General features: G+C 37.8%; 1 protein-coding gene across 4 annotated transcripts; it reads left to right on the forward strand.

The window, feature by feature from the left end:
* Window positions 1-24,159, forward strand: TBP (TATA-box binding protein). 4 transcript variants are annotated; one of them, XM_007484946.3, is made up of 8 exons: window positions 1-125; window positions 9,096-9,290; window positions 10,477-10,826; window positions 11,593-11,680; window positions 13,368-13,459; window positions 18,665-18,832; window positions 22,188-22,282; window positions 23,481-24,159. In XM_007484946.3, exons 2-8 carry the CDS (start codon window positions 9,237-9,239, stop codon window positions 23,558-23,560), a joined length of 927 nt encoding a protein of 308 aa, XP_007485008.1. In that variant the 5' UTR covers window positions 1-125; window positions 9,096-9,236; the 3' UTR covers window positions 23,561-24,159. The 4 variants fall into 4 exon arrangements, with proteins under 4 accessions (XP_007485008.1, XP_056675047.1, XP_007485007.1 ...); XM_056819069.1 differs by lacking the exon at window positions 1-125 and adding an exon at window positions 2,781-2,939; XM_007484945.3 differs by lacking the exon at window positions 1-125 and adding an exon at window positions 2,797-3,079.
* Window positions 24,160-24,249: the final 90 nt, after the last annotated feature.

Genomic DNA, 24,249 nt, shown 5'->3' on the forward strand with positions numbered 1-24,249 from the left:
TTGTCTCAGGGTAGAATACTCCAGGGCTCTTGGAGAAGTTGACCACCAACAAGAGCACTGTGTCAAGCCTGGCTGTCTTCCCAAGAGATAGCTACAGGGAATCGTTAGGATAGTGCAAAGTTGAGGTAAAATGTAAAATATCTAATCAACAATCTCACAAACTATGTTTTGATGAAGTTTAAGTATTATTCCCCCAATAAATTGTAACATGTTTGTTATACTAACTTACTGAATCCTATTTGAAATGTTTTTTATAGAAATGGCCTTGTGAATGTTGTTTTATGTGTAGAAATAACACTCCTGTCTCATATCTGATTTATGAAGTAACCAGGAATGTCAGTGGACAGATCGCTAGAGTTAGGAAGATCTGAGTTCATATCTGACCTAAGATGCTTACAGCTGTGCCACTCCAGGCAAGTCACGTAACGTCTGCCTCATTTTCCTCACCAATAAAGAGGGGATAATGATAGCACCTACCTTCCAAGGTTGTAAAAATGATATGAGATAATGATTGTAAAGTACCTGGCACATAGTAAGTTAGCTATTGTTGTTGTTCACTCACGGCTGAGACTCTTCATGACCCTATGGACTATAGTCATCCAGCAGGTTTTCTTGACAAGGATAGTGGTTTGCCATTTCCTTCTACAGTGGACCAGGTGGATCCTTCTGTCAGACAATTAGAGATTAAAGGACTTGCTCAGGGTCACACAGCTAGAAAATATCTAAGGTTGGATTTGAACTCAAAGCCTCCTGACTCCAGGTCCAGCTCTCTATCCACTGAGCCATCTGTTTCCTAGGCACATAAAAAGGTTAAATGACTTGGGTAAGGTCACAGAGCTAGGAAATATGCTAAATTTGAACTCAGATCTTCTTGACTCCAGGCCCAGTGCTCTGAACCACTGAACAACAGATGTCTCCTAGCTATTATTAGCTATGATTTTTGTGATAATAAAATGAGATATTTGTAAAGTGCTTTGCAAACCTTCAAGTGCTATATAAATGCTAGCAATTATTATTTATTATCTTTTAAATTCCATCTTTAAGAGAAACCATATAAATATTGTATTTGTTGAAAAGAAGGGGTAACGAGCTGAAGACTTATGAGAAAAGAAAGCCTCATATTAAAAGTAATGCTTCCACAGGGATTGAACTCCTGTCCACATACTTGAATCCAGGGCAGAGAAGTTCCCATAGGAGAGAAGGGAATGATATAGTACCTATATTAGAGAAATTTGTACAATCTGCAATAAAAATAATTGAGGCAGAACTCCAAGTCAATAGCTATATATTTAAAAAACTCTTGTTTTTTTTTTCTTATTAACAACTCAAAGATAGAAGGTCATAGATTAGGTAATTGGAGTTGTTACTTGCCCAGGGTCAAACAACTACAAAGTGTCTGAAGCCAGATTTTAATCAAGGTCCTCTGGACTCTAGGTCTGACACTCTACCTATCACCTCCTTCCCCAATAACTTTTGATTTATTTTTAATTTAAGGGACCTGGCCTCCTTTAGTGAAAAGGACCCTAAGATCTTCCTCATGATCTGAGATCTCTTCCTCCAGGGCACAGGTTTTATAATCCTTGTTTACCTAGATGATCAAGATGGTGCAGAGTAAAATATACAATCTAACTGGTTAAGAAACTTTTACCCTGACCTTCTGGAAGGGCCTACCAAGAAGGTTTAGAGCTGATGACTAAAGGCTGGCAGGCCACCAATAGGATGGAGGCCATGTTGGGCAACCAAGGGAAAGTAGAAAGAATAGTGGGGCACCTAAAATAACTGGAGAACTTTCTGCAATGTCAAGACATCTCTATCCTGATGAACTTGGATGAACTTGGATGGTCATACTCAGGTACAGTGGAGATTGGCTTCTGTCTTGGCTCAGAGAGGATGTTCCTATTCAACGAGTGTATACTATGTAAGCTGTGTCTAATAGTCTAATAGAAAAAAGGGGATCTTTAAACTAATTAAACATCCTAAATTAATTTAGTAATTAAAGTAAATAATATTAACCTATCTGACTAAAAATTACTAACTTGAACTTGATATATAAGTATAAAAGAAAAAATGACTCCCTCTAGGGAATCTCAGTAAACTGAACTGATTGGGGAAAAAACGGGGGATAGATCAAGAAATCAATCATTTCCTATATACCACAGCTTATGTGGGTCCAGCAGGGATCAAGATTACATTCTCAAGATACATTAATTTTATTGTCTGGTTAATATTTGTGCATAGTTATAAAACTTGTAAACATTTCCTAATTTTATTTGAATAAAACCTAAACTAATTTGCAATTTGAAAAGGCGGGGTGAAGTAGTAATTTTCTTCCTAATTTTATTCGTGCAAAACTTTACTAAGGCAATTATTTGCTTTCTTATAAAAAAAGGGGGAGGGGTAGAGTAGCAATAATGTTTTTTTAAAAGGTGGGCGTGGACAATAAAAAGTTTGGAAACCGGTCTCCCAGTCAAAGTGTGAGCTCTTGCTTGCATCCTGCGTGGGATGTGCCCAGCTCACCCGCTGGGGTGTGGGTGCCGCAACCAAGTGTCTCTCTAGAACGAAGCAGGAGAGGAAATTAGAGGTTAAAGACGGCCGCTACCCCCGCCCCAAAGACTTAAAGGAGAAAAACTACCAAAGGTCCAACACCAGAAAAGTGAGTTCACTCAGCAGTTCCGCCCTTCCAGGTTCTAGTACCGCCCTCTATCAGTCACGTGGGAGCATTTCCGGAAGTGATAGGCCTGCCCACACTGAACTTGGCTTAAAAGCCAATGACTGCAGGCGAGAGTGAGGCTAAACGGAAAGATGGCGGAAGTGACGTCATTTAGCGCGCCGGGAGGTTAGGAAGGCCGGGTAGGATCGGGTCGCCGTGGCGGGCGCAAAGACTGCCTCCGGCCGACCTCCGGTTTCACCGGCCGCGGCGGCGGCCACAGCGACCCTAGGTATCATTCCTTTAGATCTTACTCCTCGCCGGAGAGTCAGAAGGCGGGGGAAAACTGGTGGAGAGGCCTCAGAGGGAGTGTTGGGGGAGTCTGAGGCGACGACCGCCGCGTCGCGCGCGGGCTGCTTTTCGGGAAGGAGGGTAAGGGGGATGGGAGGAGGGTTGGCGAGCGCGCGGGAGGCAGCTGGGGGCGGGGAGGTGGGGGCCGCTGCTGGAACGACAGGCTGGAGGCGCGAGAGGCTCGGCGGGGCTCGCGGCCGCAGCGTGCCGGACTCTAGATGCGGTGGCCGCTGTCCGATCCATCCACTCCCTGCCAGCTCTTTCTCGCCGCCCCCCCCCCCCCCAAGCTTGGTGTATTGTTGTGGGTTTGGCCCGTTGGCCGGTAATTTTCTCCAAAGCCGGAGGAAAGTACCGAGGGAGTATTGTGCACGTGCAGTAAACCGTGGAAGGGACGTCACTGCCGCTGCAGGCTGATAGCGTTGTTACTAGATGTGTGGTGACTTGGGTTCGAGTACTGCCTATGATTATTGGCGTCTTTGTGACTCTGGGTCAATTTCAAGTCCCTCAGGCTGCTCTCTTGGGTTATCTGGAAGGAATTATTTGAATTAATGGAGTTTACTAAACCTCTGTCTTTGATAGAGAGGGTGTTTACCATACCAATGGAATCACTGGGTCAATCCACAAAGCACTTTATTAAATGACTTAATAGATGTCTCGAACTGTCCCCCAACATGGGAATAAGAAGGAAGATGGAAAACAGCCCCAGCCTTCAAAAAATCTTCCAATCAAATGGGAAAGACAACATGGACCTATATAGTTCCATACAAATCGCTGACAGAGTAGATCCGAGGTAACTTTGTAGCAACTGAGAACACAGAATAGCTTCCTACAGGAAGAAGGTGGTGCTTAAGCTTACTCGAGTTCACATCCACAAATCGGAGAGGAGGTAAGAAGGTAGAGTCTTCCAGTTATGGAGAATTTCTAGTGCAATTGCAGAGAAACTGGAGATGGAGCATCGGGTGTGAAGGACATAAGGAGATGCTGTGGCTGGACTCCAGAGCCTATGCAGGAACATGCTGTGTGAGAGACAGTAAGGAGGCCACTATGGTGGACTGGATGGCATGGGAAGAAGTGAAATATTTAAAAAGATTTTGAAGAAAAGTAGGGGTAGGTCATGAGATGAAGAGCTTCAAATGAAAAATGGGAATTTATATTTGATCCCTAGAGGTAATAGTCACAGGGGTTTATTGATTTGGTCAGAACTGTGTTTTTTAGGAAAATCACTTTGGCAGTTATATGGACCATGGAGAGATACTTGAGACATGCCAATTTAGCCAGTGTACCCCTGCTGAGAGTGTGATGGCTCTCAGGGCTCTAGGCCTGGCTCTCCACAGAGCCCTGTTTTTCTTCCACCCCGTACCTCCACTAAGCATTCTTGAAGCAAGTAGAGCTCAAGAGAAAGACTGGAGTTGAGTATATAGATCTTGGGAGTCTTTTTACAATAGAGATAATAGAATACATAGTTGCTGATGAAATCAGCAAGTGAGAAAAATAGAGTAAATAGTATTATTTCTCTTAACCTCCCACCTTGGAGGATCTTGGGCTTATCCTAGATCCCCTCCAACCCATTCTACTTGTCCAAGCTACCTCTCATATTAGAATGTTGAAATGCAGATATAGCAACATTGACTTTCAGATCTGAGCATAAATTTTGATTGCTTAGGCTGTTTGCTTGTTGTATGTATCACAGTTCTTAGCAGAATGTAAAACACATAAAATGTTAAATACTTCTTAAATTGAGCCTTCCCTTTAAGAATCACCAAGAACTGCTAAGTGAAATTGATTTAAAATGTTTGTCTTTTTTACCTTTTTCATATATTTGTATTATATTAAATATCCACTAACTACATCAAATATACTGTGCTAGGAAGTCTCCAGAGTCTTTTGTGTACCACTTTTGCCTAAATGATGAGTATCACTTATTGGATTCTCTTATCTTGTTTAGCAATACTATCCTCTTAGCTAATCTTGCCGGTTCCCAGAGCTTCTATTATCACATTTCTTTAAAAAAAAATTTTTTTTTTTTAAAACTCTTACCTTCTGTCTTAGAATCAATACTGTGTATTGCTTCTAAGGCAGAAGAGTGGTAAGGGCTAGGCAATGGGAGTCAAGTGACTTGCCCAGGGTCACACAGCTGGGAAGTATCTGAGGGCAGATTTGAACCTAGGACCTCCCATCTCTAAGCCTGGCTCTCAACCCTCTGAGCTACCCAGCTGCCCCCTATTATCACATTTCTGGAGAGACTCCCAAATTTATATCCAACCCCAAATAGCTCTCTTGATTTCCAGTTCTGCATCCTGAAAATGCCTTTTAGTTAGCAGACATTGTAAAGTAGGATGTTCTTTCAACACCCCAAGTTTGATCTGCTTAAAAATAAACTGATCATCACCTTTTTCTCTTAAATTTATCTAGCCTCCCAACTTTCATGTTTTTATTGGTGACATTCACCATATTCCCAAATACTCCAGCATAAAACCTCAGTCATTCTTGCTGCTAGACTATTCCTCAGCTCACACATTCAGCAAAGTTGCCAAGTCCTATCAGTTTTTACCACCCCAATATCTCTTCCCTCCTCATCAGTCATACTGCCAACATTGGGAGTATTAACCATCCAATATGGTAGAAGCTATAGTTAAGCAAGTATAGTAAACCAAGAGATGACAACATCAGAGAAAGAGTGAGTATGTGTGTGTAGAATTCCTAAATCAGTATTAAGTAAGCATAAAAAGTTAAAGCAATAGTGAAATGGGTTTTTTTCACACTTAGGTTTCTCAAGCTATGTTGTAAATAGCACAAAGCAATACTTTTTCTTAATCTTGGTAGAGTAACTTTTTAGAAACTTTAAATTTAATTTCAACATACAACTTATTATGATGGTGGGTTTGGGAGCTGGAAAGGACCTGAGGAATCACCTATATTTTTCAGATGAAAGCACTGATTAATGCCCAGAAAGTGTAAGTAACTTGTGTGAGAGAGTCAGGAGTAGAGCCAGGGTCCAAGACCAGGCCCACTACTAATTCAAGTCATACTCCATAACACCAAGAACTTATAAATAATTCCTGATATTCTTGCAGTAAGAATGCATGTCTTTTAAAACAAAATTGTTTTCATTTTGAAGGTACCTCAGTTGGTCCAAGGACTGCTCCAAAAGTCAAACCATAAGGAATATTTTTAAAGTATCATTTTAAGAGGAGATAATGAGGAATTTATAAAGGGTCCATAGTAACAGATGTAATATTTCTTTCACTATGGTAAGGATATAGATTAAAAAAAAGAGTTTATGGCCGTTACAGAAAACAAAAAGATTTTGATATCCTTCTTAGCCCAGCCCCCTCTATAGACTAGAAATGACTCTGCTACTCCCCTACTGCTTTCTTTAAGGCATCTTTTCCCATCTCCGCCATATGTTCCAGTTACTTTATTTCCTAGCTTTCTCTATTATACTCTTCTTTGGATATGCCTTTATTTACAGTACTTCCCTTCACAATATATACCACAATCCTAAAATGACATGTAGTATCTTTCTAAAAGGTTAAAAGGAATCCAAGAGCCAAAGTGTGTCATTTTAAAATGTGTTTATTTATACACACTTGAGAAACAAAAGGTTTGGGTAAAGAAATAATCTTAGAGTCATGAAGTACTGAATTCAAGTCTGCCAGATGGTCATGGGCCAAGCACTTAACTTTTCAGGATCCCAAGCATCCAGTTGCTTATCTACTTGGTTGAAATAGGAAGTTCTCTACAATGATGAAATCATAGTTTGGGACCAAAAAACATGTGTATGTATGAGGGCAACTAGATGGTACAATGGCTAGACCACCAGAACTGGGTTCAAATTTGGCCTCAGACACTTCCTAGTAGTGTGACCCTGGGCAAGTTACTTAATTTCTGTTTGTCTTAGAGGTAGCAGGATGGCTTAGCAGATAGATTGCTGGAAGATCTGAATTCAAATCCAAATTCAAACATTTACTAGCTGTGTAACTCTAGGGAAATCATTTAACCTCTCATTGCCTTAATCTGCTGAAGAAGGAAATGGCAAATCACTCCAAGATCTTTCCCAGGGAAAACTCCAGTGGGGTCATGAAGAGGCTTGAGATAACCCAATTAACAACAATAGGTACTATGTATGTATCTATTTCATCTATATTATATACCTCTGAATAACCTGGGTCTAAGAACTCTCTTCTTTCCCCAGTAATTTATTTTATTCAAAATTACATGTAGGGACAATTTTAAACATTTGTTTTCTGACAATTTCACTATCCAAATTCTCTCCCCTCTCCCCAGTCAGCAAATAATCTAATGTAAGTTTTGCATGTGCTGTCATATTTTCATATTTGTCATGTTATATTCAGACGCCATCATTTTCTTCTATAGTAGTGGATATCCTTTTTTATGAGTCCTTTGAAATTGTCCTGGATCCTTATATTACTGATAGTAGTTGTCATTCACAGTTGATTACCATACAATATTGTTGTTACCATATACAATATTCTCCTGGTTCTGTTCATTTTACTCTGCATCAGTTCATATAAATCTTTGCAGGTTTTTCTGAAATTATTGTTTGTCATTTCTTATGGCATAAGTCTTTTACTATCATATACCATAATTTGTTAAGCAATTCCCTAATTGATAGACATCTTTTCAGTTTCCAGTTCTTTGCCAGCACAAAAAAGAACTGCAATAAATATTTTTGTACAAGTAGGTCATTTCCCCCCTTTCTTTGATCTCTTGTTAGGTCAAATGGTGTGCAGTTTTGTGGCCCTTTAGTGTGGTTCCAAATTATTGTCCAGAATGGTTGTATCTGTTTCACAATTACTTATCAGGGTATTAAGTGTCCCGATTTTCCTATATCCCCCTCCAACATTTATAACTTTCTTTATCTGATAACTATCTGTTCATATCCTTTGACCATTTTTCAATTGGAGAATGACTTATATTCTTATAAATTTGACTCCTTTTTCTATATATTTGAGAAATGTGGCCTTTGTCAAAGAAACCGACTATAAAGTTTTCCTCAGTTTTGTTTCCCTTCTAATATTGGTTGTATTGGTTTTGATTATGCAAAACCTTTTTAATTTAATGTAATCAAAATTAACCATTTTACATCTCATAATGTTTTCTATGTATTATTTGGGCAAAAATTCTTCCCTTATCCATAGGTCTGGCAGGTCCGTTGTTCCCTGCTCCCCTAATTTGTTTTTGGTATCATCCTTTATTTCTATATTTTGACTTTATATTGATATTTAGTGTGAAATGTTGATTTATGCCTCATTTCAGCCATATTGTTTTTCAATTTTCCCAGCAGTTTTTGTCGAATGGTGAGTTATCAAAAGCATGATTCTTTGGGTTTATCAAACACTAGGTTATTACTATGGTCATTTGCTACTGCATGTTGAGTACCTAATCTGTTCCATTGATTCACTACTGTAATTTCTTAGCCAAGTACCAGATTGTTTTGATGATTATCACTTTATAGTACAGTTTGAGATCTGGTATGACTCCAAGAACTTTTTTTCAAAATCATGTTAACTATTTCACCATAATTTGTTTCCTTGTAATCTTACGTATTTTATTTTGTAAGTTGAAAACCATCATTCTGCAAAAGGCTTCATAAGTGTCACTGACTTCCATAGTGGTCCAGAAAATGCTAAGAACTCATTACTTTAAATTATAAATTAACTGTACAGGCTTTCCTTTGTTGATGGTATCTAATAGAGTGACTAGTTCACAGTGTTTTGGGTTCTATCATAGAAATTGCCTGTAACATCTCTTAGAATACAAAAATTAATCTTTTTTTTAGTGGTCATGTCCTTTATGTGGCATACTTGGCATGCTTAGATAACATGAATTAACTGTCAGACAATTTAATTTGGTCATATGAAGTACTTTTACATCATCAATTAAAAGAAAGATTTACTATGTGATATTAACATTTTTGTAGGGGGCAGCTGGATAGCTCAATGGATTGAGGGTAAGGCCTAGAGACAGAGGAGTATACACCATTAATTATTTGTATTTTTGAGATCTGGTTTTAGGATACAGTTTACTTCACATTGTTCCTTCATTTAAGCTCCAGATTTTTTTTTCCTCCAAGAGACATCACATTTCCTCGAAGTGGATATAACCTAAAGAATTTTGAAAGGAGATAAGACGTAAATATTTGTGATGCTTTGAAGGACAAACTGAAGCAAAGGGATCGGAACTCTTTGGTTTGTCTAAGAAGGAAGTGAACATCATGGATCAAAACAACAGCTTGCCGCCTTATGCCCAGGGCTTGGCCTCTCCTCAGGTAATACAGCTGGACCATGGGTAGAAAGCTGCATTGTAAGGGACAGGTAAGAGGGAGGGAAGGGAGGTGAATTGTTAAAATATTGGCATGGATTTGCATTTATTGTTTGAACCATGTGTTGTTACTTTTTGTTCAGATAACTCTACCAGGTTTTGAGTAGAAATTATGGAACCTTTTGTCACGGGTAGACCTTTATTTTAAAATTGTAAAACCATATTTATTTGCCAAGGAATAATTTCTAATTTCTGGATAAATCCTGGAGCTATACCAAATGATCATATAGTCATATTTCTAAAAGCTTGTGATAAATTTTAGTTCTCTGGTTTTATCTTTATCACAGGCTTATTTTTTAAAATTTACTAGTAAAGATTACTTTGCATCAGTTCTAGATGGTACATGAATCAGGTTGTTCTGCATGCCCCGTTTGTATGAACCCTTAAGCAGAAAGTTAATTAATTTGGAGAATGTACATGTTGTTGGAGGTTTTGTATGTGACCCTTTTTTTCTCTTTCTAGTCAGTCTTGTTTCTACCAGTATTTTGGGGGGTAGAAACTAATTATATCCTATTCCTGTGGAAAAATAGAAATAGTTCATACTTTCTGGCTTGTGTTGAGGGTAGAGAAACGTTGTGATGCTCCAGTACCTGTCAGTTTTATTAGTACTTGCAGCCTGAAAGTACCGAGATAAAATTGAGAAGATGTATTCTAAAATTTCTTGCACAGCCACCAGCTAGTGCAATAATCTTGAGGAAATGAGATTCATTTATTTGTAAAATTGGAGATAATAATGCTGTTCTTACCTAGCTTTGTATTTGTGAGGATGGGATAATCTACATGAATGTGGTTTGAAAAGTTGGAAAGTATTTGAGAATTACAAGATATTCAGGGAAATGAGAAAAAGTATTGATTTATCTTTTTTTGTGAGGTGATAAATTCAATTCTTTTAGGTACCTTTGAATAGAAAATATTGATTGCCACAATCTTTGAGATGGTCTCTTTTTTGTTGATGGCAACTCAGAAATAGAAGGGACCACAGAGTATAAATTCTTTATAACTACAACTGGAAATGCTGAAAACTAAAATGAGGTCATCCTCTTCCCTACATTCTACTAATACCTTATGCCAGTCAAACTATGTACACTTGGCCAAATACCTACATAACTTCTTTTTACTCTTGTTCTCTACAGGGTGCCATGACTCCTGGAATTCCTCTCTTTAGCCCAATGATGCCCTATGGTACTGGACTGACTCCCCAACCTGTCCAAAGCACAAGCAGTCTTTCTATTCTGGAAGAGCAGCAGAGGCAGCAGCAGCAGCAGCAGCAGCAGCAACAGCAGCAAGCTGCCCAACAGGCTGCAACTCAACAAGCAACACAGGGAACTTCTGGCCAAACCCCACAGCTCTTCCATTCACAGACTCTTACCACAGCACCTCTGCCGGGCACTACACCCTTGTATCCTTCCCCAATGACCCCTATGACCCCCATTACACCAGCCACACCTGCATCTGAAAGTTCTGGGATTGTACCACAGCTACAGTAAGTGTGTCTTTATCTAGCGCATTTGTCTGCTTCCTTCCCCTGAATTGATAACATATTTCCTTTAAAGTTTTACGTATTCATTTTAGAGGTGTTAGTAGTGTTTTGGTTAAATTAGGCTTATTTTTACAAATTGCAAAGAAGCCTCTGTAAATGAGCTTCAATAAATAGATTATTATTCTTCATATTTTATTAACTGCCTCTGTGAGACATTCTTTTCTCTAAAATGTTTCCTCTAATTCTCTTTAATTTTCTACTGCATAGGAGGCACTAAATAGATATTTATTGTATTGTGAACTTGGGATATTGAAAATAAGGAGGTGTCCTTTGTTTATTCCATTGGATAGTCAATAATTAAAATTAATTCTCTGATCTGAGACTGCTTTAAATATCCTTTCCCCTCCAATCCTCCTTTCACCTCAAAATTTTTTTCTCTTTAGTAAGTGGTAGCCAGCTCAGGTCAAGGAAGGGAGGAGCCAGAATCTTTTGTCCTAAGAAGATAGTGATCTAGAGCCTGGAATCTCCTTTTGATGTTTACTTTAAGTTTAGTCTATCTTAGTTACTTGCATTTCTCCAATTTATGAATAGATTATTTTTTTCTTTTTCTCTTTTGTACTAAATTCATTGGTGATTTTTTTAAGCCAGGCTCAAGCGTTCTATGTTCTTTTGCAGCTGTTGATCCTACTCCATTAGAATATTAGCACAGGCTAGATGATTAAATAATGTATGTAAATTATTCATGTTTTCTCTTTGATATTGCTTATAGGAACATTGTATCTACCGTGAATCTTGGTTGTAAACTTGACTTAAAAACCATTGCACTTCGTGCCCGAAATGCTGAATACAATCCCAAGGTAAAAGCTGCTTTATTATACTCAAAATTTAAAACTGTATCAGAACACATCCTACTCAGAGATAAAAGATCTAAAATACAATACAGCCAGAATTAAGGAGTTTCTTTCATTTTTTTCAGGTTTCTTTTGTTCTGTGAAATAAGGCTATGAGGCCCAAAATACTTCTTTTACATATAAAGTGATAGAGGCTTTGAACAAAAATATTTTTCAGTGACTAGTAGAAAAAGTTTAAAAGTGCTCTGGATTTTATTTTTAGCTTACACCACAGGTCCATTGTAAGTTTAAGAGATCTACTCTGCCTCTGTTTAAAATGAGTAAGAGAATTATCACCTGTTTACTAGTGGATATTGTGAATTTTAACTTACAGATAAAAACTATAGATCATGAGTAACTAATATTCTGAAAATTCAGATTTTCTTCTTCCTAACTCACTTGCCTAGCCAGAGAAACTCTTAGAGGCAAATGTTAGACTTCATTTGTCATTGGTAAGGTAAATCTAACACTTTAGTTAGTACTAAACTTGGAACTTTTATTCTCTTTGTGTACATGTGTGGAGTATCAATGTTGAGACTAGAGAGAGACACTCTTTCCGTAGACTTTAGGTCTCTGGTGACCTAAAAAAAATTAAGTCTATACTGTACAAGGTATAGACTCCCAGAGGTAAAAAGAAAGGCCTTATATATGCTGAAATATCTATAGCAGAACTTTTTTTCTTGTAACAAAGATCTGGAAACAGAGTAGGTGCCTACCTTTTGAAGAATGACTAAACAAATTGTGGCATATAAATATTACTGTACTGCAGAAAAGATGAATATGATGAACACAGAAATATGAAAAGACTCAAAATAATACAGTGAAGGAGGAAGAGCCAAGAAAACAATATACACAGTGATTACAAGATTATAAATGGTGGGCAAAGTACAAAGCAATAAAAAATAAATGTTTCAAAATTGTGAAGAATAAGCTTGGTCCCAAATTAGAGACAAGAAAAGAAACTTCCCCCACACTGCTTTGCAAGAGGGCTTGAGGGGGCCACCATGGATGTGAAAATTTGTTTATGCTCCCAAATATTTTTCAGTGTATTGATCATTTTAGCCAAATTTTTTTTCTCTCTTACTCTTTCTTTTTTCTTTTAAAATATTCCTTGTAAGAGATGGCTCTCTAGGATAGTCAGGGATAAATGAGGAAATTTAGTTAAAGTATTTATTCATTTTATGTAATGTGAAAACAAAAGACATCAATGACATTCTTTAATGAAATGAGACCTAAACAAAATGTACACCAGACAAATGGGAATTTATTAAAATAATAATATTCACAACACAAATATCTTCAGGCCAATTGTACTTTAGCTTCAGAAAGGTCTTTTAGAGCAGGCCCTTTAGAAAGAGGCATTGGGGAGCAGCAAGGTGGTTCAGTAGAGAGCCAGGCCTATGTGGCCTCAGACACTTCCTAGCTGTTGGACTTTGGGCAAGTTACTTGATCCCCCTTGCCTAGCCGTTACTGCTCTTCTGCCTTGGAACCAAGACATAACATTGATTTTAAGACAGAAGGTAAGGGTTTTAAAAAAAAAGGAAAGGAAGAAGGAAAAGGCATGAGTGAAGTGCTTTATAAGACAGACCCTACATTGTTTAATAAAATCACTGTTCAGTAATATCACTAAGGATTTTCTATGGTAACATTTTAGCGTTTTGCTGCAGTCATCATGAGAATAAGAGAGCCAAGAACTACTGCACTTATTTTCAGTTCTGGGAAGATGGTGTGCACAGGAGCTAAAAGGTAGGATAGTGGGCACTATTTTCCTCTTGGTGAATATTGAAGAAAAAGACATTGATCCCTGGAGTTCAGAAGCTATTAAGATGAATTAAAAGTTTGCTTTGTTGTTTTAAATATCATTCTATTAGTAAAGTTAGTTTCCAAGCTCTAGGTCATTGGTTCTCAAAATTTTTTTGGTCTCAGAACTCTTACATTCTTAAAAATTATTGAGGACCACAAAGGGTTTTTATTTATGTGAGATACCTATCAATATTTGCTACATTTAAAATTAAAGCCAATAAATGTATTAAAATATTTTTTCATTATAATAAACCCATTACATGTTAACATAAATAACATCTTTATAAAAAAGGACTATTTTCCAAAAGATTTTTGGTACAAAGAATAACATTGTAATGTCTGGTCTAATAGAAGACAACTGAAATCTTCTAGATTCAATATGTTACTGTCTTATTTTGGTTGAAGAATATGAAGAAAGTCTGGCTTCACAAAAATCTGTAGTTAGAAAAAGGAAGGGGCAGCTGGGTAACTCAGTGGATTGAGAATCAGGCCTAGAGATGGGAGGTCCTAGGTTCAAATCTGGCCTCAGACACTTCCCAGCTGTGTGACCCTGGGCAAGTCACTTGACCCCCATTGCCTAGCCCTTACCACTCTTCTGCCTTGGAGCCCATACACAGTATTGACTCCAAGATGGAAGGTGGTAAGGGTTTTAAAAATATATATATATTTAAAAAAAATTTTTTTTTAAAGAAAGAAAAAGGAAGAATTATTTTGTAGTCAGCCTCTCAGCTTTATTATGAAAATAGTTTTGACCTTGTAGACCCTTCCTGAATAGGTTTCCAGGCTGCAGACCACACTTTTAGAAACCCTGCTCTAGGGGGCAGCTGGGTGGCTCAATGAATTGAGAGCCAGGCCTAGAGACCGGAGGTCCTAGGTTCAAATCTGGTCTCAGACACTTCCCAGCTGAGTGACCCTGGGCAAGTCATTTAACCCCCATTGCCCAGCCTATCCCTTACCTCTCTTCTGCCTTGGAGCCAATACACAGTATTGACTCCAAGATGGAAGGTGGTAAGGGTTTTAAAAATATATATATATTTAAAAAAAATTTTTTTTTAAAGAAAGAAAAAGGAAGAATTATTTTGTAGTCAGCCTCTCAGCTTTATTATGAAAATAGTTTTGACCTTGTAGACCCTTCCTGAATAGGTTTCCAGGCTGCAGACCACACTTTTAGAAACCCTGCTCTAGGGGGCAGCTGGGTGGCTCAATGAATTGAGAGCCAGGCCTAGAGACCGGAGGTCCTAGGTTCAAATCTGGTCTCAGACACTTCCCAGCTGAGTGACCCTGGGCAAGTCATTTAACCCCCATTGCCCAGCCTATCCCTTACCTCTCTTCTGCCTTGGAGCCCATACACAGTATTGACTCCAAGATGGAAGGTGGTAAGGGTTTTAAAAATATATATATATTTAAAAAAAATTTTTTTTTAAAGAAAGAAAAAGGAAGAATTATTTTGTAGTCAGCCTCTCAGCTTTATTATGAAAATAGTTTTGACCTTGTAGACCCTTCCTGAATAGGTTTCCAGGCTGCAGACCACACTTTTAGAAACCCTGCTCTAGGGGGCAGCTGGGTGGCTCAATGAATTGAGAGCCAGGCCTAGAGACCGGAGGTCCTAGGTTCAAATCTGGTCTCAGACACTTCCCAGCTGAGTGACCCTGGGCAAGTCATTTAACCCCCATTGCCCAGCCTATCCCTTACCTCTCTTCTGCCTTGGAGCCAATACACAGTATTGACTCTAAGACAGAAGGTAAGGGTTTTTTTATTTTAAAAAAAAAGAACCTCTGCTCTAGGTGATAGGAACTTTTTTTTTGTTCATTATTGGCATGTCTATCATCAAGAGTAGATAAGCATATGTAAAGACTTTTTTTTTCCATCTATTTTTGGTAATGGTTATAATGTGAATGTTTGTATTGGCCCTTCTTTTCTTAACAAAAAACTAGGAAAATATTATTTTGGGCATTTTGATTTTTGTTTTTGTTTTTTTCCTTTCAGAAGGTAGAAAAATAGAATAGTTTGGTAATAGACCTTGGCTCCATCATGAGTTTTTAGAGTCTTTGTCTCCACAGGATATAGCAGAAGTATGAAATTCGCACTTGAACCAGATTAAAATGTAATTGGGAAAAGCTGAACAAAATAAATAAAAATACAACACAGAGAATGTTCATTTATAGTTTTCTAAGTCAATGTGCTACCTTAATTGTTTCTATTTGAGTTTGACTCTGGGATAGAGAAACAGGCAGAGCTGACTTTTAAATAAGGAGAAGATGTTCCTTTCCTTCATCTTGCTCTATTTTAGATATGTTGCTTGTAAAATATTCCAGCACTACTTGGCTTAGAGCAAGCAAATAATAATGTAAATGATGTAATGCTTTAAGGTTTGCTAAATAAATGACCCTCCAAGGTATAGTAACCATCTAAATAGCATTACTTTTTTAAATTAATTTTTTATACTAACCAACACCACTGTAACTTCCCACTGATTACCTCCCTTAAAACAAATAGTCAAAATAGTCCAGGAAAACTGAAAAGTGGTTGAATCATGTTTGAAAATGGTAGGGCCCCTTGTTAATAATGGCTCCCCTCCCTCCTTCATGCTGAGGGAGAAAACTTTCTTCTCAAATCTTCCCAGTCTTCTCAAATCACAGTTGTTCATTGTATTGATGAGAGTACTTTTTTTGACAGAAAAGTGACATCTTTCAATTCAAAGGCCTGGAGGATGGGAGGTTGAGTGCCATTTATGAGGAAGAGAGAGATGCCCATTTTGGCGTTCATGACAATGATGTGTACAGTGAGGCTAGGAAGGTATAAATTAGGACTGGCTTGTGAAGGAATTTAAAAGTTAAATAGATAAATTTATATTTGATCCTGATTGATTCCTGAATTGGGGGGAAGGAAGCGTTGACATATCAGATGTACATTTAAGTAATCACTGCTATAGGGAGACTCGAAGCAGGAAGACCAAGTAGAAGCCCATTGCAATGAGAGGCAATGAGGACCTGACCTAAGAGATATCTGTATCAGAGAGGCCTCAGGTACAAGAGATACTGGGGAGGTAGGAACAGTAAGCTTTAGCCACTGGCTGATTACATGGTATAAGAGAAAGTAAAGAGTCAAGGAGAAAGCTGAGTTTATGAATCTTAGAAACTGGAAAACTAGCAATGCCTTAGACAGAAAGGGGGAGATTTGGAAGAGGGGTGGGTTTGGTGATAAAGATAGTGAGTTCAGTTTTGTTGATTTGACATTGCGATATCTATTGACATCGACTTGGAAATACACTCTGTTCATTTGGTGATGTGAACCTGCAACTCTAGGAGATTAGGGTTGAATATATAAATATAAAAAGATTCTAAATGGGAACTTAGAGGGAGGAACCAAAAAATGTTATGATAGCTACTTTACACATTGAAATTAAATATAGTTATTAAACAAACCAAAAAAAAAAAGTAGAGGCTGTTAGGTGGCTTAGTGGATAGAGAGCCAGGCCTGGAGACAGGAGGTTCCAGGTTCCAAGTTCAAATGTGACCTCAGATACTTCCCAGTTATGTGACCCTGGGCAGATAAATTAATCCCCATTGCCTAGCACTTACCATTCTTCTGCCTTTGAATTAATATTTCTGAATGAATAGAAGTATTGCTTCTAAGTAGAAGGTAAGGGTTTTTTTTGTTTGTTTTTAATAAATAAATTTCTGAGTAAGTTATATGTTAAGACTTGATAATTAAATCTATGAAAGCTTATGCAGTCATTTGAAAGAGAACATAGAGGAGAGAAGAGGACACAAGATTGTCTTGGAATAATATACTGGCAGTTAGCTCATCATTCATTGAATTAACAAGGGAACTTAAAAGGAAGGATAGGACAAGTAGGAGAACTAGACTGTTCCAAAAACCCAGAGAGGAAAGAAAATCCAGGAGAATGGAGATGAGAGTGTTTATTTAGAGGGATAAGAACTGAGGACAGACCATACTGGTAACTTTGGAGAGGGCAGTTTCTGTTGAATGATTAAATCAGAAACCTACAAAGATTTAGGAGTGAAAGGATTAGAAGTGGAAGCTGTGAGTATATACATCTTTTTCTAGAAGTATGACTAAGAAAGAGAGGTATGGTCAAGTAAAAGTTTTGTGAGAGAGATTTGGGCATGTTTGAAGCCAAATAAGGGAGAATTGATGGGGCAAGGAGGGTGATAAAGGGAGAATATGATGGAGAAGAGAAAAAGGGGTTGGTCTGAGAAAGAGGAGAGCTAAGGAAAAGAACAGAGTAAAGCCTGATAATAAGTAGTTTTGAGATGAAGAGGGAGCTCCCAGCAGATAGCCTCAAGTTTTTTTCTTTAAATTAAGAGTAAGGTCCTCAAGTGGGAGAGAAATAGAAGGAAAATATGGGAAACTTGCAGACAAAAGAGATGACTAGGTATAGTTTTTGTGAAGAGTGAGATTGGGATTCAAATGGGAAAAGATAAAAGGATTGCCTTATGATAGTTATTCATAGTGTAGTTAGTTTGGACTCTTGCTGCCTCTTGACTATTGCAGTGGTCTTCTAACTTGTTTCCCTGCACTGTCGTGCTCCACTTTGTCTAACCTCCACAAAAGTTATTTTAATTTTTTTCTAAAACCCTCACTTTCCATCTTAGAATCAATACTCCGTATTGGTTCTAAGGCAGAAGAGAGGTAAGGGGTAGGCAGTAGGCAGTAGGAGTCAAGTGACTTGCCCAGGGTCACACAGCTGGAAGTGTCTGCGGCCAGATTTGAACCCAGGATCTCCAGTCTCTAGGCTTGGCTCTCAATCCACTGAGCCACATAGCACCCCACACCAGCCCCAAGTTATTTTCTTTAAGCATAGATCTCATTCTATCAATAAACAGTGATTCTGTGCTTTATTGGGATCAAATATAAACTCCTTTATTTAGTTCTTAAAGTGTTTCACAAGCTGGATTGCCCATTTTTCCAGCCTCACTGTATGTAATTTCTTTTCACTGCTTATATTCCACATTCCAACCAAACTGGCCTTCTCTCTATTTCTCATATACAACCCTGCACTTCCCATTTTTGTGCCTTTGCACTGTCCATTCCACCATACCCAGAAGGCCCTCACTCCTTATCTTTGATTTACAGAATCTTTATATTCCTTCAAGTCAAAAATAATTTCTTTTTTCCTCCCAGTGAAGAACAGTCCAGATTAGCAGCCAGGAAATATGCCAGAGTTGTACAAAAATTGGGCTTTCCAGCCAAGTTCCTGGATTTTAAGATTCAAAATATGGTGGGGAGCTGTGATGTGAAGTTTCCCATAAGATTAGAAGGGTTGGTACTGACGCATCAACAATTTAGCAGGTAAGGAAAAAAAGATATAAGTACTTTGTGTTGGAGATTATGCTTCCACTTGTAATTGTATTCAAAATTTTAAGTTTCTTATTAGCTGCCTTAGCTATTTATAAATAAATCTTCTATCTTCACCACCTAATTTTCCAGTTTTTAGTCCATTTTATCAAGTCAGAATTCCCTTTCATTGGAATTAATTTCATACTCATAGTTTTACCACATTATTTTCTATTATGAAAATAAATTCATAAAATAGGAATGAAAAATGGCCATAAGTCTGGATAATAGTCACTGCCCTGTAACAAAGTTTTTAGGAAGCTTATAACTAACTTCAGAATGTCAGAGAAAGTAGAGGTTAGACAGTGCAATAATATTGGCATGTGAGATAGGAAACCTTCCTGATTATTAAGAACAGACGTGCATAAAGCAATATGGCATTACCATGACTCTCATTTCCAGGCAGGCCTCTAAAGTCGATTTCCTCACCTTTGATTGTTTCACAGTCTGAGAGATTTGAATAGAAAAGTTAATCAAGTTAAAAACTGCAAAACTACAATTAAAGTTCTTAGAAACTATGCACAGAAACAACTTGTTATTAATTATACATAATATATATATATAATTCTCTATGACATAATATATTTTGCAATTTTCTTATATCCTCCAAAAGCATACAGAAGCTATTTAATATATTTATATAATACATATTATTTATTATATAAACATAATAGCCCGCTTCTGTATAGAGAATATACAGATTGGCTAAATTACATTCCTGTCCTTATAGCATTTACAGTGTAACAGAAGTGTAAGACCTCAACATAGATAATTGATACAGTTAACCATGGAAAGTGCAGTGGAGAGGGTACAAACCAAATTGGATTTTGCAGTCTGTGGGGGAAGGTTGTTTCTGGCAGGGGTGTTCAGATGAACCTTTAAACAGGAGGCCACATTGGGCTTTAAAGAATAGGTAGGAAAATTGCAGACATTAGAGCATGTTTGAGAAATAACTCATTCCTTTATGCAAAATACTTTCCTCACAACAAACTTTAACATATTAATACTGACCATTCCTTGTATCCTTGAACTTTCCAGCCAGCATCTTTCACCCCACTTCATCAAAGGCTGCTCTTTCTGCTCCGTGTGCTTCAGAGGCCAGAAGGCCTAGGTTATTGCTTGCACGGAGGTTTCTAGACCATTTTTGTACTATTCTGTCCCTCACTGGCCTCATCTTTGGCCATCTATTGGTGCAGTCTGGCTCTACTCCCCTTCCTTGTTGTTGCAGCCTCCTGTTGACCTTGTTTACTTCCCATTTTCTCTATGGCCCTGACATTCATTTCACAATCTGCTTTACTCATCATTCCTCTGTTGTCCTGTCCAGAAGCTTCATTATTGTTGATGGCCCCTCAAAAACTAGTTGTTCATTTCTTTGCTCAACTCCAATTTCTTCATTTTGATGAATTAATTTTTTGCTTTTTTTTTTTAAACGTTACCAAAATTTCTCATTATCCCTCTGAGAGAGCCATCCCATATATAACAAAAAATTTTTAGAAAAAAAGAAGAGGGAGGAAAAAATCAGTGAAACCTATTGGTATGTTTAAAAAGTTTGAATATTTTACATCCTGAGTCTCCTCCTTCTGCAAAGGAATACGCTAGCTTCTCATGTCTCTTCTTTGGAGCCATCCTTGTCCTTTATTGTTTTACAACATTCACTTTTGATTGTTTTATGATTTTTCTTTCCATTTATATTGTTGTGGTAATTATATACATGGTTTTCTTGCTTCTGTTTATTTCACTCTACATCCAGTTGTATCAATCTTCCATGCTTATCTATATTCATCACAGGCAGAGTAACATTCCATTATATTCATGTACCGTGTGCATATACCACAGTTGCCTCGCCCTTGCCTCTCTTCTGCCTTGGAACCAATACTCAGTATTGATTCTAAGACAGAAGGCATGGGTTTAAAAAAACTTTTAAAAATAAAAGCATCTCCTCTTCCTCCCTTATACGCTTGCCTCCTTCTCATCTTTGTTCTCACAGACTCTTAAACAATCCATTCTCTACACCCAATCATGTCTCCACTCTATGGTCATCTCATGTGCATTCTCACAGCCACCTCTCTCATAGACATCCTCATCACCTCCTGCCTAGAACATTGCACCAGCCTTGTAACTGATGCTTCTCCTATTTAATACTTTTTCCTTGACTTATTTTACCTTATTTTGCATTCATACAATCTATATTTTAGTCAAACTAGAGTGTGCCCTAAACTCAATAGTCTTATGTTCAACCTCTCTATTCACTCAAATTATCTTTCTACTAAGAAATTATTTCTTCCTCAATTCTGTCTCATCACATCTATCTTTCCCTTTAAAGCCTCAGCTTAGGTGCCTTTTCCTCTGTAAGCCTACTTGATCTTCAAATTATTACTGTTTCTCTTTCAAATAGGTTTATATTTTTGTATGTTTGTATTCATGTATTCCTCCCAATAGAATGTAAGCTTTTTGAGAGAAGGAAAGGCTAGACTTTGTCTTTGAATCTTGAGCACCAAGCACAATTTCTCATACCTAGTGATGCTTGAAAAATATTTGGTGAATTAATAGGATTTACCTACATTTACCTCTCTAACCATTTGTCTGTCTCCTTTGCTGACTCTTCATCCTTTTTCTTACTCTTTAATATAGATGTTTTCCAAAGACATAAGCTCGGCATCCCCTTCTTTCTCTCCCCACCTCCCCACAACAGACTCACATCTCTACCTGACTTTAGTATATCTACTGAGATATTACCAACTCCCTAATTTGATATATACAAAATTCCATTCATTGCCCTTTTTTTCTTTATCTTTTCCTACTGACTTTACTGTTGTGGTCTGACACAGCACCATTCATTGAGTCTTCCATGTTGAAAAACATAGTTTTTATCGTTTATTCGTTCTTCTCCCTTAGCTGTCAACTCAATTATGAACCTTGTTCCTTCCTTCTTTGTGACATCTCTCATGTCCATCCTCTTCTCTCTGTTTTCACAACTTGACTATACATGTCCTCCTAAGAAATACTTCAGACATCAATCTGGTTATCTGACTCCATTGCTCAAAAGTTTTCTGCTCTTCTCTCCTTAGCCTGGTACTTGATCAACAACTTTGAATTAAACACATGCTGCGTGCTGCTTCTGTCCTCACAAGTTTTTACAAATAATAATTCTGTAGGTCTGGGGAAATTACAATGGCAGTTAAAAACAAATTAATTTAACAATAAAACTCAAAATTTTTAAGTACAGATGTAATGAACCAGGCTTTCAAAATGCGAACTAAAAAGAGAACTACATGTAATTTTACTAAACTTCTTTTTCATTTTCCTTCAGTTATGAGCCAGAGTTGTTTCCTGGATTAATCTACAGAATGATCAAACCCAGAATTGTTCTGCTTATTTTTGTTTCTGGAAAAGTTGTATTAACTGGTAAGAGTGTTTGACATCCTAGAGTTTTAATGGTTACTCATATTGCTCAGTTATTAATATTGAAAATAATTAGTTACTGATATTTAAAGTACACTTGAGTAGAGAGAAGTTTAAATACTTGATTTGGGCAATATGTTATTTTGAAGTTTTGATGCCCTTTTAAAATCATTAGTCGTTCACAGCTATACCTCTTGGCAGCAGCTGCAGATCCCATCTCCCCCCCCCACCCCCCTCCAGACTTTTACTTGTAACACAGGGGATAAGAACTTTAAGCAAAACCATCGGCTGCATTGATCCTGTCTGATAGCATGTGACCCCCGTTCCATAGCCATAGTCCTTCGCTTGTACAAAAAATGAAGAAGGTACATTTCCCTAGGTCTTCTCAAAGGCCCAGATTATTGAAAGTATTTTAAAAGTCACCGTCCCATAGGCAAAACTTCCTAAAGGAGCACCCTGCTTTCCAGCCTTAGTCATACTATTCTGCTGCCGCTTCCTCTAGGAAGCCCTCCCTGGGCTTCACTCCTTCCTTCATGGCGATTTACTTGTTCCTGTCTATTGGGTTTGTCATGGATCGTGTCAGTAAACAGTTACTATGTGCCTGCCATATGACGACCACTGTACCGAGTTCTGGAGATGGGATCAATTGTTGTCACATTTGTATCCCTCGCCCATGGAGTGTAGCCTGGCGGAGGAATATTGTGTACTGGAGGAAGCTGAAAAATAGGGGGAAAGGTACCCAGTGGATGGCAAAGAAGCCCAAAGCCCAAAATGAGTGTAGGACTTGTGAGAGGTTCTTGCAGTTATCTACAGGTTCATTTAGCTGGGTTGCTCAGGTGATAGAGTCAGCCTAGAGACGGGAGGTCCTGGGATCAAATCTGGCCTCAGACACTTCCCAGCTGTGTGACCCTGAACGAGTCACTTCACTGCAATTGCTTAGCCCTTACTGCTCTTCTGCCTTAGAGCCAATACTGAGTATCTATTCTAAGAGGGAAAATCATGCTGTGTAATTAGTTGCAGGTTTTTACCCCCCATATTAGACTGGATTCTGTGAGGGCAGAACTGCCTGCCCCTTTATCACACCTCACACAGTGCCCTGCTCACAACTACCACCAGTAAGTGTTGGGTGCATTTGAGTAATTGAGTGATTTTTTACAAAATGTGCTTTAAACCACTTTCTCTTCTCTGTCACAACCTTTAGGTGCTAAGGTCAGAGCAGAGATCTACGAAGCATTCGAAAACATTTACCCTATTCTAAAAGGATTCAGGAAAACAACGTAACTGTTTTCTTGTATTTGTTTTTTTTTTTTTTTACAAGTTGTCTTGGTACATTACATGGTGTTATTGTGTACGGCACATCAGTGAGATGGACTTTTAGTTGCAAACTGCAACACTAAGATACTTTTCTGGTGCCTATTTCCTGGCACTGCTGAAAAAAACTATTAATTTCTTACCAGAACATCTAGGAGTTACTGTGAGTTGCTTTTATGGAACTCTTTTGGAGCAGCACTGTCCATTTATTTATGTTTAGATTTTAAACACTTTTATCCTCAATTGTAATTCACAAGTTGGTTTAAAAGACAAAAACTATGTTACTAAGTGTTAAAAACTACTTCCACTGTTAGGGGGTTTTGTTTTAAATTGAAACCATAATTTTTATATTTCTACCATAAAACGAAACCTTTTTAAAAGTGTTTATTTCTGACTTATAACTTAAAAGGGTTTTGTTTTTGTTTTGTGCCACACATTCCCTCTTTCCAGTGTTGCAGGATAAAATAGATGTATTAATAGATAAAAGCTTGGCTGTACATATTCTTCTTTTGAGACCAGAACTGTCATATTTCCTCAGAGCACTCTGTACAATAAATGATGTTTATATATGTGCGAGAAATTGCTTTAATGTTATCTCGGAAGGTTTCTGTGTTTGTATTACACATCCACATCTGGTGTGGACACAGTCCAGCCTAACC

The sequence above is a fragment of the Monodelphis domestica genome, chromosome 2 (genome assembly GCF_027887165.1).
Source record: "Monodelphis domestica isolate mMonDom1 chromosome 2, mMonDom1.pri, whole genome shotgun sequence".
NCBI lineage: Eukaryota > Metazoa > Chordata > Mammalia > Didelphimorphia > Didelphidae > Monodelphis > Monodelphis domestica.